Genomic DNA, 17,056 nt, shown 5'->3' on the forward strand with positions numbered 1-17,056 from the left:
TGGGGTCCCCACAACTCTGACTAATTTCAGCCCAAAAGCTCAACCAGTGACAGAACTGACTCAGCTGTTCTTGAATGCAGACCTGATCTGCATGCTTTCAATTGGTACATTCGGATGGCAGCAGGTGTAAAAGAGAAGATGCAGTGAGCAGAACTGAATGAATTTAACACCTGAATCTTAGTTGTGTATTTATGCTAGAAATGAAAACTGGATTTAAAGTTTAGAGAGTTTAAGTAAGAGCCATGTCAAAAATTTGCTGTACAGAATTAGAGAATCAAATTGTCTTTGAAAGTCAACATAAATTTGTAGTTTGGAAAATGTATAAGTAGAAAAGACAAATTTAAATGATTATTCATATGACTTTATAAAAATATGATAATTCCCACATTTCAATGCAACAGATCCTCGAGGTTGAAAAGAAACCCTTACCTATTGATTCAATTTGAAAAGTGAATGTTAGTTCTGATGATAGCTTCCTGCTCGATTTCAATCTACCTCGGAGATTTACAATCTTTAAACATCCTGGCATGTTAAAGCACAAAAGAGAAACAAATATGTAATTGAATAGTATACTTTGGTATATTTCCAAAGATGGAGTATCAATATAGTTCCTTGAAGTGTTCCAAACACATGTGAAAAATAATATTCTTGCTAATTAACTAACGGTGAACATTTATTGAAAGAGGCATATTACCTATCAATACTTTAAAAATTTACGCATTTACTTTCAAAATATTCAACAAATACGTTTAATGGAATTCATTAGGCAAGTGTGAATATTTTTTACCTTTTCTTAAATTTTGTCACAAAGATGACTTAAGTGTAAAATTAGTTTTTAATCCATGTTTCAATAAGTATGGTGTATAGGTGAAGCTATATTCTAATATTGTAACTGAACAAGTTGTATCAAGATGATTATCTATTAAAAACCCATCTCAGGTAAATCAGATGAGCTTACCTACCTTATATAATTCTTGCTCTTTTTTACAAGGTCTTCTATAAATCCATGTGGTTTTAAATTAAACAGGGTCCAAATCAGCACTATAAATATTCTATCTACTTTACAATGAGGTTGTCTCCAGTGAAGTCGAGGTGTTTTTTTTAAAAGTATGAGGAAAGTTTGATTAACTACTTTTGTCAACAGTTAGTTATGGCCTTAGACTTCACAAACAAGCATTTTCAGTTGATAATAGCTTCAGCAGAAAAACCCCAGACTGACAGTGTGTCAAAGTTTGGGGCACTATCCATTTAACAGAGTCACATGGCACTGCTAAGTCATCAGCCAAGTTTGCAAGCTTGTTAGACTAGTTTGAGCCTGTGCAGAGTACACAGCCTCAGAACAAAATCTCCCTGTTGGGTTGCAGACAATGACAGGTGTTATTTAGCTCTGATTGGAGCCTAGTAACTGCCCAGTGTAGAATAACTTCCGGTAAACAGCATCTTTAAGAAATTCATAATAACCAAAGGACTTATTTATTGGTATTTTTGTAACACAGATGCAGTTAAATGAATGTTACTTGACCACATAAATAACCATTTCCCAAGACCTAACAGAACAAGGGAACAAGTAGTGCATATATTAAGGATAATTAAGTAAAATTACATAAAATAAAATATAAATAAGTTAATTTACTGTGAATTGATTGTATAGATGTAAGTAATCAGTGGGGTTAGAGTTTTATGAAGTATGGTTACTGAATTAAAGTTCTCTCTAAAAGTGAGGACTTGGACTATTTAAATATAATTATCTTATACAGTATAATACTATTAACTGAAAAAAACCTTCATTAAGATACTCCTCAGCAAGCAGCTCAAAAATATAATATTGAATATATTTTTCTGAAAAACAAAACCTACAATGCCAAAAAGGGGAAAAAAAATACTGTACAGTGGTTTTGAGCTCTGCCCTTTCAGTTCTGAGATATAGGTTAGATACTAACTTGGGCTAAAACTGGATGAAAACTGAGCCTTAGCAGGAAAGTTATCCCAGGTGAAATGAACTGAGGTAATCTCAAATCATTATCCATTAGATTGGATCAACAGTGCAACCACAATGCTTGCTATAACTCAGAACAAACTAGCATGAAATTATCAATTTTGCTTAGAAGGGCCATTAAAATCAAAAAGCAACAGTTTAAAACACAGGGGAATAAACAGACTGATATGAAGGTTGAAGACACACCATTTAAAGTTTAAAAAAACTTTAGTTTTTCCTTGATGCGCTCACTGGGTGCTAATAGTTTATTATTTAACCACAGAATTAATAAAATTATAAAAAGGAGGCTATTCTGTTATTTGTAACAGTGTCATCTCACTGAAAGAACTACTGTACCAATTCACTCAAATATCTACATAATAATAAGCTAATTATAGAATTTAGTTTTCAATATAATTTAGCCACTTTTTTTTAAAAAACAAAGTTTTTTTTGGAAACTTACGATCCATGCAGACTATTATTGTATCTCTTTCTAGCTGGGTTACGTGGATGACATTTGCCTGTGGCATATCTGTAACAAGTGATAAAACAGCATTACTCATCTGCAGCATATTTACAGCTTTCTTCTAAACATTTATTTTTCCTGTGAAATAGACGAGAGACTGTGAACCAGTGGAAATTGCTCAGGCTTTGTAGTGAGTGTTTAACCTTATTTTTTTTCGTGAGTGAGCAGTGGTGATTAAAGGCAACTCTACTCTGACAAGTTCTGACAAATATCTCCAAATGTATGTTTCCTTTCACCTTGAATGCAAAGAAATTGCAATGTTAATTTTCTAAATGCCAGACTAAATTATTGATGTGAACTAACAACATGCAGTACAAATAAACTTAAAAATTAAAAACCTGAACCTTTAAAACAGGTTTCAGTAAATACTCACATTTGCCTCTCAACTGATCTGGAGGAAGACAAGAAATGAGGCAAAGTTGCAGTATATTCATCTAATCCGACAAATTACATAACTAATCTATGCTCATTTCCATTCCATAGTTGAGATCGGTGGTTGCATACAACACAGGAAGCATTATATTCATGACCTTTCTAATTGTTTATGGATGGCAAGAGCACCATGGTGTTACATGATTCATTTTGCTTTTGCGCAGGAAGTTGGATGAAAATGCAAAATAAATTTGCATCCTCAAAAAGTGATAATATCCACTTAAATGTCATTTTACAGCACCCTCAAGCTAAATGTTGACAAAAACAACATCCACATATGGCAGTTGCAAAGCATACTGCCTCTTTTCATTGCACTGTTATGAGGAAGTAATGACAACAAACTTTGTGCACCAATCCAATCTCTATATTCACAGAATCCAGCAGAGAGGCCCTCAACAAACTACTGAACCAAATGGACATTTGTAAAATTGTGGAATAAGACATGATTTTGATGTAGTGAAACATGTAGTTATACAATGTGACTGTACAGAAAGAAACTGCTGTCGTGTTCAAATCCAATCTTATCCAGTTTCTCCAGACCATGCCAACAGTACTATGGGAAAGGTAGCTCCTTAGTCACTTTTACTTAACTAAAAACAAGGCTACTTCAACTGTGTTGTAAATATATAACTAGAAAATAGGAAAGATATTGCAAACAGAACAAAATGTCAAGAGAGGCTTTTACTCTAATCTTCTCATTGCTGCCTCCTTCTCTCTCTTCCCCAGACATCCAGAAAAACATAAGCCTTGCATCTCTCTTCTAACAAGAGCAATAGTGGGAAAACTGGAACCAGATCTCTGCTGTTCTAATGTCACTTTGTTAAAAAAGAACTTAAAGCAAATCTGTTTCATCTTGGTTAACTTAGTAGTACAAAATGTATACAGAATGTTATGGTAAATGACAACATATTTCCAGATCATTCAAATTAAACTTGAGTAAATAAAAATCATTTGTCATTATGTTCATTTGTATTAAATCACAGTGGACATACCTGTTTCAGTAAACCAACAAGAAGTAGAATTTGGATTAACAGTTTCAAATCGTACTACTTGGTTAAGTTCTGTTCCTTTACTGACAGCAACACATAGCAAGGGGTATTCTTGCTCTGGAACAACGAGTAGTTCAAAGACTTTCAATGGATTTGGCAGAGGGAAGTCGACATGCTAGGCCAAAAACAAAGGATATATGTTTTACATTACATTACTTGGGTGTACCAAATATAAATTCCTCATTTTAGATAATTCATTTAAGCTATTTAAAATAACGTCCTATTTATGTTTATGAACTAAACAAACTAGGTCAAATGAAACTATTTTGCAAGAAAAAAATGAAATCACTCGTTTTGAGTAATTACACCAGAAGCTACAGCTACAATAAATTTAAATTTTCTAAACTAAATAAAAAAATACCAAGCCATGCATAAAATAGTAGTTTGGGAAGAACTGTACAAGGTACATACTTATCGCAAGAACTATAAAGAAACAGGTTTTCAAGCCCCCAATTTAAATTACAAATGTTTGGTTGTGCTGATACGAATTACAAATAACGAAATCTGCATATCCCACAACAGTAAAAACATCCATCCCAACCCTTACCCACTACCCCCCTCAGCCCTGTGTCTTGTTTTCCCACTTCATCTAACAAAGGAGCACTGCTCCGAAAGCATGTGATTTCAAATACACCTGTTGGACTATAACCTGATGTGTGACTTTTGACTTTTTCCCAGGACAAATTATTATCAATCCAGATTTTTAAGAAATCAGCATGGTGGTTCAGTGGTTAGCACTGCTACCTCACAGTGCCAAGGACGTGGGCTTGATTCCTACCTTGGGCAACTGTTTGCGTGGAATTTGTACATTCTGCCCGTATCTGCGTGGGTTTCCTTCAGGTGCTCTGGTTTCCTCCCACAATTCAAAGATGCGCAGGTTAGGTGAATTGGCCGTGCTAAATTGCCCATAGTGTTCAGGGATGTGTAGGTTATGTGCACTAGTCAGTGGTAAATGTAGAGTAATAGGGGAATTGGTCTGGGAGAGATACTCTTTGGAGAGTTGGTGTGGACTTGCTGGGCCAAAGGGCCTGTTTCCAATCTGTAGGAATTCTATGATTAAATATTTCCCAATTATTCTTAGGTTGACTAGGCCACGATGCATAAGACAAGAGGGTAGATGCAAACAAATAACAGCACAATTTTACATACAATCATATAAAATAGCAGAGTAGTTTAATGCCAAAGGCTAATGCCAGAGGAATGCAGGTTTGTAAATGTTGCAGCTCTGCTCAAACTCTTATTAGCCTTGCATTTTACAGGAAAAAGTAAAGATTTTGGACTGAACATCACTTGTAAACATTTCACTTACTTTGATTAACATAAACTTTTGCATTTGCTCAACCCATTCCAACAAGACGATGCTGGATTGCAATGCACCACAAAGGTATTTGTGTCCTGTGTAAGGATTTCTCACTGTAACAAACAATAAGCAACTTAGTATGTTTTCCAGTCAAGACTGATCAGGAATGCAATTAATTACATGATAACTAGCAGAACAGGAAAATAAAAAGTTAAACCCAGACAAATGTGAAGTAGTACATTTTGGAAGGAAACCACAGTTCCATCTTCAGCTTTCATTTCCTCTCCAAAGTACTGGAACATGTTGTCACCTCCAGAATTGATCCTTTTTTTTCCTGAAACTCCCTAGTTGAATCCCTCCAATCAGGTCTCCATCCACGCCAAAGTGCCAAAATCAAAAATGATACCCCACATGATTATGACAAAGGTAACTTTCCTTTCTCTCCATCTTAATTTATCAGCAATTCTGAAACAGTCAATAACTCCAGCTTCTTCTGCACTGCTGTTTCGCTTACCAAGACTGCTTAGAATATTTTATCTACCTAACCATAGCTGAAGAACCACTTGCATTCATGCCTTACGGTCTGGCACTGCTACGTCTGGTGTCTTTCAAGAATTGAGCTTGGGTCCCTCCTATTTATGTACATGCTTATCATCCAAAAAGACCATTTACACATGCACACTGACAACACCCTACTTGTCTACTATTGCTTTACACTCTACTGCTGTTAAATAACCAGGCTGCTTTTCTTACATTCAATACTGAAATAGCATATATTTTCTCCAATCAAATATCCGAAAGACTGAAGTGATTGATTTTATTGTCTGTTTTAAAATTTGTTCCCTTGCAACTGACTCCTGGTGTTTCCCATGGTAGAACATGAGGTAAACTTAAGGTCATCCAAACCTCTGCTCCCTATGACTTCAATTACACCAAATCCCATTCATCAATCACCCTATGCTCACCAAGATCCTCTCAAACCAATATCATGATTTTTAAATTCATAAAGTTTTCAAACCCTCCTATGGTCTGACCTGCCCCATCTTCAGCTCTACAATTCTCTAAGATATTTACCTTCCTTTGAAACTGGCTTCTTGCGCAACCCCAATTTTAATCTCTGTACCACTACTGGTTTCACCTTCAGTTACCTAAGCCCATTTTAACAGAAATACACTCCATTCACCTTTACACCTCTTTCCTCCTTAAAAGCTACCTCTGATCAAGTCTCTGGTCATCTGACATTATGTGGCATAGCATCATTTTGTGTGTTTATAAATGTTCCCTCTGAAACACCCTCAGATGTTACATTACTACATTGAAAGTGCTAAAAAAGTGAGTTTTTTTTGTTGAATGGTTGTGAATTTTTGGAATTCTCTACCTCGAAGGGCGATAGATGCGACTGAGATCAGAAGATTTTTAGGTATTAAAAGGTATGTATAGGAGATAATGAGGATTGGACTGTAAAGTGGTGCCTTATTGATGATCATTAAGTGGTGGTGCAGCCTTGAAAGACTGTATGGTCTACTTCAGCTCTTACCTTTTACATTCTTGTTCTCGACTTGACTAAGACCCATACATACGGAGATAATCAAGAAAACAGAAAATATTTCCTTACCTACACAACATTTTTGGCAGCCTTTTGTATCTGGAATTTTTGTAGATACAGCAAATTTCCTATAAAATAAATTTAACAATCAGATGCCCAATTCATTTATCCTTTATGGTGTGTATTCATAATTAATAATAGTTCCAAGTCATTAGCAGATCAAGTCAGAGATCAACTTAGAATGATAACAGAAACAAGGTGCAATAATTGTTCATTCAGTACTTATGTAGGTTAAACTATATGAAAATCTGGAAACAGTGAAGCTGTTGAGGGAGGTGGTGGTGAGGTAAACTTGAATATCAATGAAAACAAACACAGTGCTTTCAGATGATGCCTCTAGGACACAACATGTAGATGTGAATAGGAAGGTGCAATGACAGATACTCAGTGGGAACATTGGGATTAGTGGTGCAGAAGTTGGAACAGACCTATTATAAATGATACTCTGGCCAGAATTAGACAGATAAGAATGACATGAAAATGGATCATGATTCTGAATTACATATGGATATTATAAACTTTTAAGTACAACAATTATTTTTAGAAGACAGACATAAAAGCTGAGAGATGGCTGAGGTGTAAACTCAATGGCTGTTTAAAAGCCCTTAGTGTCAAAGGAGCTTCAGACAGCAACACTTCAGAAAGAGAGAGAGAGAGAGATGAACTGAATGTGATCTCCTGTGGGTTGCAACAGCAGACACAATGAGTTGGAATAAAGTTAATTCTGAGCAAAAGACATGTTATGTTTCATCCTCCCAGGAATACACAAGGAAGGAGGTTAAAAAATTATCTGCAACCCCTTGTCTGTGTGCAAATGAGCTGGCGTGCTAGTGTGTCAATGTGCTAGGCTGTGGGTCAAATTCCACAGCTCTAAAATGTGTTCTAAAGGGGCACTGCTGCATATGCAGGTAACAGGAAATAAAGTTTCTGCTATAAAAAGTCATCGGCATGACCACTGTCGAAGGAAGCTGGTCAAATCCATTTCAGCTAATTTGCATAAACATGTCATATTTTATTAGATTAGATTAGATTCCCTACAGTGTGAAAACAGGCCCTTCTGCCCATCAAGTCCACACCGACCCTCTGAAGAGTAACCCACCCAGACCCATTTGCCTCTGACTAATGCACTTAACACTATGGGCAATTTAGCATGGTCAATTCACCTGACCTGCACATCTTTGGACTGCGAGAGGAAACCGAAGCACCCGGAGGAAACCCACGCAGACATGGGGAGAATGTGCAAACTCCACACAGACAGGTGCCCGAGGCTGGAATTGAACCTGGGTCCCTGGTGCTGTGAGGCAGCAGTGCTAAACACTGAGCCACTGTGCCGCCCACCTCTTATATTTTCTTGCATTTAGTAACTAACAAACTCACTGTTTTTTAAACTCAGGAAAGCCTGGTTAAATTGGCTTGTTGTTTTAAAAACGAATATATTTGGGCTGGGAAAAGTTAGGCACATGGGAAGGAATTTTTTCTTTCAATTAACCTTGTTGTGGCCAATCAAAGGAGGGATGAGTAAAGAAGAGGAGCCAGTACATTCCCTCTCACTAAAGAGCATAACCTTCTGGGAATATCCTATTTGGAATCAGAACTAACGCAGATTCTCATCCAGAGACCAGTCATGACAAGAATGGAGCCAGTTAAGTGCAATCTCATTCAACTGGACAACAGTGAAGATTTTGGAGGAGTTTGATGTGATCAACAGTGTCAAAGACTGCAGACAGGTTCAGAACAACAAGGGAGACGGTTCACTTTTGTCAAAGTTACATAGGATGTAATTTGTGATACTGATTAGCTATTTTGGTACTAGGGCAAAGGTGGAAACGTCAGGGATTTAAACACTAAATGTCTGAGAAATACAGCTTTTTTCAAAATTGGAAAAGGTATACAATGGTGTTCCCCAGGGAAACCTACAAGGACTGCTGTTAGAAGCCAATTAGGAAGGGTGAACCGAATCCATTCCTTGTCCCACTTCTCCACTGGTTACAACAAAGTTCAAGTTTAGAGACAGAGAGGTGATACTACCAATTACAGTATACATATGTCAGACTGTATACAGACATAAGTCAGCCAAGTTTTAAGTAAAAAATGAAGAACCGGTTAATTGCAAACAAAAACTTATTCAAGCAAAGAGATAAAGATTAGTAACAAAGATTTAACATATAATTACCCTTCTTGCAAAATAATAAACACAGTCTCCAAGGTTAGAGAAAAAATAAAAACTCCGAAGAACGTTATTTTAAAAGTATTTTAACATCAAGAAAAAAAACAATTACAGATGTTTGTATATTATTCAAACTTTGGTCAATGGCCAAAGTCATTTTGCACATGAACTACAGATAGTGGGGGCCTTATAGCTGACTTTCCTGCAGACAGTGCTGTAGATTTTGAATTTGACTTTAGGAGAACTTTATTGCTTTAGGAAGACTTGACTTGCAGTGATGAGACCTTCTAGTAAGTTCCTATCTCTCATATTTTGAAGACAGGCTGGATTTCAGAGAAAAGAGGGGGCAGAGCCTGATGTTCCAGGCAAGTTCTCCCTCTGAGTCACCGGACAGAAAACTCTGCTTTTTCTACACAGATGCTGCCAGAATCTGCTCAGTTTTCCCATCAATTTCTGATTTTGTTTTTGATTTCCAGCACCTGCAATTCTTTGGTTTTTACATTCTCCCCCTGGATGTGTTAAAATTCACTAGCTTTATTATATGTTCAAACTGGGTCATGTGACCTCTGAAAGTTTTGTTAACACAGTGACTGCAGGTGAGAGCCATGTACAAGGGAACCTCGATTATCTGAAAATCGGATTATCCGAAGGAGATCGCGAGGTCCCGATAGAAACGTTACATCAAAGACGTGTTTCCAACAGTGATCACATCTTTTGTTTACAGTGATTAAACAGGCACTGTCTTCAAATGACTGACTGCCCGCCCTCTCTCTCCCCACACTTTCCCTGGAATTCTACAGAGGGGTGGGGGCGGGCGGATGGGTTGGACCAGATTGGGGGTGGGGCCTTGCACGCTGTGTGCTGCTTGCAGTCTCCTGAACAGGGAGCAGACTTCAAAACCTCCGAGCCCCAGAGGAAAGACATTTATTTGATTTTCCAAATAATCAATTATCCGAACGAAAAACTGCTGCCCATCACGTTCAGATAATCGAGTTTCCACTGTACTCTTTGCAAATGCAACATTTTATCCTTTTGCAGCTAGTCTCTTTTGCTTCACAAAGTATGCTTTCCATGATATGGATATATTCCTAGTCAATTATATTCTAAAATAATATTTCCGATAAGGGAAACAGACAATAAAAGTAGACCATTTAGCTTTCTGAGCCAATACCGCTATTCAATATGATCATGGCTCACCATCTGATGCAGTAACTATTTCCCACTTTTTCTCCAGATCCTTTGTTCCCCTTAGCCCTAAGAATTACATCTAACTGTTTCTTGAAAATATTCAATGTTTAGGCCCCGACTGCTTTCTGTGGCAAAGAATCCAACATGATCCCACTCTCTAGGTGAAGACATTTCTCATCTCAGTCCTCAATGGCTTACCCCATACCTTTAAACTGTGATCCTGGTTCTGGACTCCCCAGTCATCAGGAAAATCCTTCTTTTGTTTACCCTGTTTAGAGTTGTTATAATTTTATATAAGAACCCCACTCATTCTTCTAAACTCTATTGAACATAGCACTAACTGATCTGGTCTCTCTTCATACATGATTCCTGGGATAGCAGGACTGGGTCTGGTCAACCTTCACTGCACTCCCTCCATTGCCAGAACATCCCTTCTCAGAAAAGGAGACCAAAACTCCACACAATACTCCAGTCTGGTTTCACTAAGGACCTGTACAATTGCAGCAAGACATCCCTGCTCCTGCAGTTGAATCCTCTTTCTATGGTGGCTGACATACTGTTTGTTTTCTTTATCACCTGCATGTTTACTTTCAGTACAAACACATCCAGATCTCACAGCACCTTCTCCCTTTGACAATCTATTTCCATTCAGACAATAATCTGCCCTCCTGTTTTTGCTACCTAAGTGGATAACCACAGGTTTATCCACATTATACTTCAGCTGCTATGCATTTGCCCATGCACTCAACTTGTCCAAATCATATTGAAGTATCTCTACATCTTCCTTCCATGCAACTTTGTATCGCCTGCAAAGTTGGAGATATTACATTTTCCCTCAGCTAATTCAATATTGTATGTAACTGGGATTTAAGTACTGAATCCTACGGTACCTCACTAGTCACTGGCTGCCACTTGAAAAATGTCCCATTTATTCCTACTCATTTGTTTCTTGCCTACCAACCAATTATCAATCCATATCCATACACTACCTCCAATCCCATGTATTGGAAATTTAAATGCTAATCTTTTACGTGGAAGCTTATCAACAGCGTTCTGAAAGACTGAGTAAACCACATCCATTGGCTTCCCCTTATCTAGATGTAGATTATTAGGCCCTGGGGATTTATCAGCCTTTAATCTCATTAAGTTCCCCAACAACATTGCCCTTCTAATACTCATTTGCTTCAGATCCTCTTCTCACGAGAGTACACATTTCCCAACATTTTTGGGATGTTATTTAATTTTGTTAAGATAGAACCAAAATATGTATTTAATTGGGTTTGCCATCTCTTTGTTTCACATTGTGATTTTCTGTTTCTGACTGACAGGGGTTTACATTTTACTAAGTGTTCACTAACTGAGTGTTCACTAAGTGTTAACTGAGTGTTCACCAAACCTTTTCTCTTCACATACCTTTAGAAGCTTTTACAATCAGTTTGTATGTTCCCCCCAAGTTTACTCTCATACCATTGTAACATTGTTATATGAGAGAACATAAATATTTTTGAACAGATTCAAAGTCTACACTTGCATTGAGATCCATATTCCAGTTAACACACACAATAAAACTGACACCACACTGATTATTAGCTCTCCATGCTCACACAACCATTCAGACCCATTTACTTTCAATTAATACATCCACCGTCTGTTTCCTTGTTCCACTACGTCTCAGGCATCCCTTTAGACCATATCAGATGGTAATACATATCTGCATTAAACCACTGCTTTTCCTGACGTATAGTAACAACTTTGATATGGGGAAGAGGATACAATTTCAAAGTTTGTAGAGGATACAATTTCAAAGTTTGCAGATGACACAACTTTGAAGTATAATGAGGACGACTGTGACAGACATAAAAAAAGACAAGTTAGTAGAATAGATGACATATGAATAAATCTAATACAGAGAAGGGATGCACAGGCTAGGAGGGTTAGCAATGGTAAATGCAGGTGTATGGGGATAGGGTAAGGGGTTGGGTCTGGGTGGGAGGGTCTTTGGAGGGACAATGCAGACTTGATTGGCCAAATGGCCTTTTCTGCAGTATAGGAGTTCTGTGACTATGTGCCAAATGATATACTCTGGTAGGAAGAATGAAGAGAGGCATACTGGATCCTGGACTTTGTAATTAAAAGCAAGTAATACAGAAGCAAGGAAGGATTATTTTTCATAAAGGTTTCAACTACAACATTGTATCTAATTCTGGGCACCACATTTTAAGAATGATGAGAAGACTTTAGAGAAGGTGCAGGATAGAGGAAAGTAGTTTCAGGGATGTGGATAATATCCTATTTATATCAGTAAACTGATATAATGAAGTTGTTCTTCTTGAGAAGGTTGAGAGGAAATTTGACACAATGATCAAAATCATGAGGGGTCCAGAGAAATTAGATAGAGAAAAAAAACGCTTTTACAAACTGATTGTAAAAGCTTCTAAAGGTACGATCAGAATACAGAAGACTCAGAATCAAACAGCACGTAAACAGATCCTTTGGTCCAAGTCATCCATCCTGACCAGGATCCCAAACCCTACTAGTCCCATTTGCCAGCTCTAAATTCCTCCTATTCATATACCCATGCAGGTACCTTTATAATTTTAAAATTGTACCCACCTCCACTAATAGCTCTTTCCATATGCGCCCCACCCTCTGCATGAAAACGTTGCCCCATATCTGCAAATGTACAAAATCCCCTGTATTCACATCCAAACCATTTATATAAATGACAAAAAGCAGCGGACCCAACACTGATCCTCATGACATACTGCCGGTCACAGGCCTTCAGTTAAAAAAAAACCCTCTACCACCAACCTCTGTCTCCTACCTTCAAGTTAATTTTGTCTCCAATTGGCTAGCACCCCTGGATTCCATGTGATCTAACCTTGCTGTCCAGTCTACAATGCGGAACCTTGTTGAAAGTCAACACAGACGTCAGTCAAAAGGTTCCAGACCAAAGGTATTTGGTTAAAACTGTGAAAGGGTTAGTTGAAGCTGAGAAAGTATAAGCTCAGTGGCATGAAGACTCCAGGTTCAGACTGTCAGATTGTTGAGACTGGATATTTAAATCACAGTGAAACGAAGCCTTAAACATGTGAACAGGCAGGAACTTCTCTCTGATATGAGAACTTTAAAAGTGTGTTTTAGGATTATCGGTATTGTATTTTGTTTAAAACCTTTAATCTGTGTAAATAGTTTGGTTTATTCTATCTTACCTTCATTCCTTTAGTGCTATGAATTGCTAAATCTAGAGCTGCAGCTTTGCATCTTTATGTTTCAGTGAAAGGCCACCTGTTTCAAACTAAGAAACAACAGAATATGATCTATCAAGCCAGCTTTCAGTCTGGGGTCTGACTTGTCCAGTAATAACATTAGTTGGAATCACAACACAGTGGCAATGGTCTACACTGAATACAATATGCTCTGAAAAGCCCTGTCAGAGTTCCTTAGACAGCACCTTCCAAACCCACAATCGCTTCCATCGAGAAGGACAAGAGCATCAGATACACGGGAACATCACCCTCTGCAAGTTCATCTCCAAGTCACTCACTGTCCTGACTTGGAAATATATCATTATTCCTTCAGTGTCACTGAGACAACATCCTGAAATTCCCTTTCTAATAACATTGTGTATTACCTACTGCAATGGTTTAAGGCAGCAGCTCACCATCATCTTCTCAAGAGGCAACTACGCATGGGTAATAAATGCTGAGTTTTCCTGCCATTTGCATGTCCAGTAAGTGAATGAAAACAACTCCTTGGGGTTTAAGTAGCATCTGGTGAATCCATCCACTTTCCTTGTGGCCTTGGTTTTTCCTCCTCAGTTTTAACTGAGCGGAGAGACCAACGAGGTGGACCATAAGAAGGTTTAATGCTGTGTCAATCCCAAACTCATTCCACTGGCGTACTCTCCCCACAGTTCAGTAGCTGAAGTATTTGTCTGAATGCTTTCACAAATAAAAGATTCAAGAGTCTCTGAGCCAACCACTCCCCAAGCCATTCTATTGATTTCATTTGCATCGTCGCCTGAGCATAAGACTAGCCCGTCACCATCTGAGAACTACTCCACTAGAACAAATCCTCAAATCAAATGAGACGAGCTCGCCCCAGTAACTATAACACCAACCTACTCACTGAGCCCCCTCAATAAGGAGAAGCTATGGTGGCAATGTCACTGGACTGGTCATCCAGAAGTAAGGCTTTGGCTTTGAATCTGGAATAAAGAGTAACTGTATAACTACTGGGTAAACTGTCATAAAAAAAGACACCTATTTCACCAATGCCCCCAGGGTCAGAAATCTGCCATCCTGACCGAGTCTGACTCCTGATACACAGTAATGCAGCTGACCCACATCTGTCCTCCAAGCAATAGATGCTTGCCCAACCAGTGATACCTATACCCAATGCATGAATAATAACCTATTCCAAAAGTGGGAAACGTGTCTTCCTGTAGTACATGTGGTGTCCAACATCAAACCTTGCAAGGAAATGAAACTAAGCCTTGGTTACCAAGTCAACAAGTTATCCTCACAACAATGACATCACATCCACAATAATTAGTTTAAATGGTTACTTTACAGACATGTTCCCAGTTGGGCTGTTTGTGGTTGGATGGTTGCCCAGTTTTGAGTTACCAGATCTGTTCTGAATATAGCCAGTTTTTTCAAAAACTTTTGTGGGATATGGATGTCGCTGGCTGGCCAGCATTTATTGCCTGTTCCTAGTTGCCTTTAAGGTGGTGGTGGTGAGCTGCCTTCTTGGACTGCTGCAGGTTGACGCACAATGCCATTATGGAGAGAATTCCAGGAATTTGACCCAGCGACAGTCAAGGAATGATGATATATTTAAAAGTCAGGACAGTGAGTGGTTTGGAGGGGAACAAGGAGGTAGGGGTAGTCCCATGTATCTGCTGCCCTTGTTCTGCTAAATGGAAATGGTCATGGGTTTGGAAGGTGCTATCTGACCTCACCTCTGGAATTCAGCTCTTTTGTCCATGTTTGAAATAAGACTGTAATGAGATCAGGAGCTGAGTGGCCCTGGAGGAACCCAAACTGGGCATCAATGAGCAGGTTATTGCTGAGCAGGTGTTGCTTGATAGCACTACTGATGATACCTTCCATCACTTTATTGATGATCGACAGTGGGGCGGTAATTGGTTGGGTTCGATTTGTTCTGCTTTTTACATACATTCAAGAAGCACCTGGATGAATACATGAATAGGGAGGAAATAGAGGGATACGGATCTGACAAGTGAAGACAGTTTTACAGTGGAAGGGCGAATTATGGCAGTATAGGCTTGGCGGAAAAAAAGGACCTGTGCCTGTGCTGTACTGTTTGTTAGCGTGTTTTGAGAAAATACTGCTTACTTGGGCAATTTTCCACATTGTCAGATAGATGTCAGTATTATAACTACACTGAAACAGTTAGGCTGGAGGTGCAGCAAGTTCTGGAGCACGTCTTCAATACTATTGCTGGAATGTTGCCAGAACCCACAGCTTTTGCAGTATCCAGTGCCTCCAACTGTTCCTCGGTATCATGTGGAGTGAATCAAATTGGCTGAAGACTGGTACTGTAATACTGGGGACCACTGGAGGAGGTTGAGATAGATCATTCTTTCTGCACTTGTGGCTGAAGATTGCTGCAAAAGCTTCAGCCTCATCTTTTACACTGATGTGCTCTTCGCTTCCTTCACTGAGGAGGGGATATTTGTGCAGCTTCCTCCTCCGGTGTGTGTTTAGTTATCCACCACCATTCACGACTGGATGTGGAAGGACTGTAGAGCTAAGACCTTATTGATTGATTGTGGGATCATTTAGCTCTGTCTATCATTTGCTGCTTATGCTGTTTGTCATGCAAGTAGCTTGGCACAGTGATAGCACAAGGGAGGTTATACCTCAATGTGAATACAAGCTTTCCTCTCCACAATAGTCATTCTTACTGATACTATCATCAACAGATGCATATGCAACTAGTGGGTTGGTAAGGTCCTTCTTGTCAGGTCCTTCATCACCTAGCACAGGCTCCCCAAAGTGGCACGTGGGTCCTTTACAACTTGGCCAGTTTGGTCACTGATGATGATACCGAGCTTTGTTAAATCTTAAATGTTTTGAGGGTTCCCATCGCTGCCACCCTTTCAGACAGTGAGTTCTAAACACCCACTACCCTCAGAGGGAAAAAAAACGATTTTCTTCAAATCCCCTCGATTCCTGCTCTTTAAAACTACACCCTTGGTAACTGACCCCTCTGTCAATGGATAGACCCTGCCGTCTACCCTGTCTATGCCCCTCAACTTTGTGGACTTCAATGAGATCTCTGTTCAAAAAAGAAAACCCCCATTCTCTTGTGTCTCTGCCTGTGCGTGGGCGGGTGCACTTCTGTGCTTGGGCGGACACGCAGGTGGGCTGTGCTTTTTTTTTATTCAAACAGGTTTTAAAAGTTTTAAATTAATGAGCAAAACAATCAAAGGATCTGGATGTAGGTTTGCTTGCTGAGGTCAACGAGCAAACACACACCCAGAACCTCAACCTGAGCTACGTATTTTCTCAAAACACGCTAACAATCAAAGGTAACATAAGGAAATAATTATTTTTATGCAAAAACAATTTGGAATTTACTGTCTGGAAGAGGGTTAAAAGCACATTCATTTGTGCTTTACAAAAGAGAACTAAGTAGATCCAGGAAGGTGAACATTACCAAGGCTACTGGCAAACAGCTCTTTCAGACAGCTAGCAATAATAACTTACATGGGACCCAAGAAGAAGGGAAGATGGGTAATCTAATGTTTTAATGGGATTTCTCTCTTAATTCTTTCATGGG

The 17,056-nt window shown here is 38.7% G+C and overlaps 1 protein-coding gene across 10 annotated transcripts in view; it reads right to left on the minus strand.

The window, feature by feature from the left end:
• LOC122552997 (mitogen-activated protein kinase kinase kinase kinase 3) overlaps positions 1 to 17,056 on the minus strand; it is a 297,582-nt gene that overhangs the window by 12,599 nt on the left and 267,927 nt on the right. For 7 of the 10 annotated variants that reach the window (XM_043696372.2, XM_087991550.1, XM_087991549.1 and 4 more), the window contains 6 exons: positions 6,898 to 6,956; positions 5,292 to 5,395; positions 3,926 to 4,097; positions 2,875 to 2,892; positions 2,439 to 2,507; positions 430 to 522 (listed from right to left, as the gene is read on the minus strand). In XM_043696372.2, the coding sequence (XP_043552307.1) occupies positions 430 to 522; positions 2,439 to 2,507; positions 2,875 to 2,892; positions 3,926 to 4,097; positions 5,292 to 5,395; positions 6,898 to 6,956 (515 nt within the window). The remainder of the gene's footprint in view (positions 1 to 429; positions 523 to 2,438; positions 2,508 to 2,874; positions 2,893 to 3,925; positions 4,098 to 5,291; positions 5,396 to 6,897; positions 6,957 to 17,056) is intronic. The other 3 variants (XM_043696361.2, XM_043696371.2, XM_043696368.2) reach the window with 1 other exon arrangement.

This window comes from Chiloscyllium plagiosum, unplaced genomic scaffold (genome assembly GCF_037043375.1).
Source record: "Chiloscyllium plagiosum isolate Xiang-an unplaced genomic scaffold, Cpla_swu_hap1 HiC_scaffold_10, whole genome shotgun sequence".
Classification (NCBI taxonomy): Eukaryota; Metazoa; Chordata; class Chondrichthyes; order Orectolobiformes; family Hemiscylliidae; genus Chiloscyllium; species Chiloscyllium plagiosum.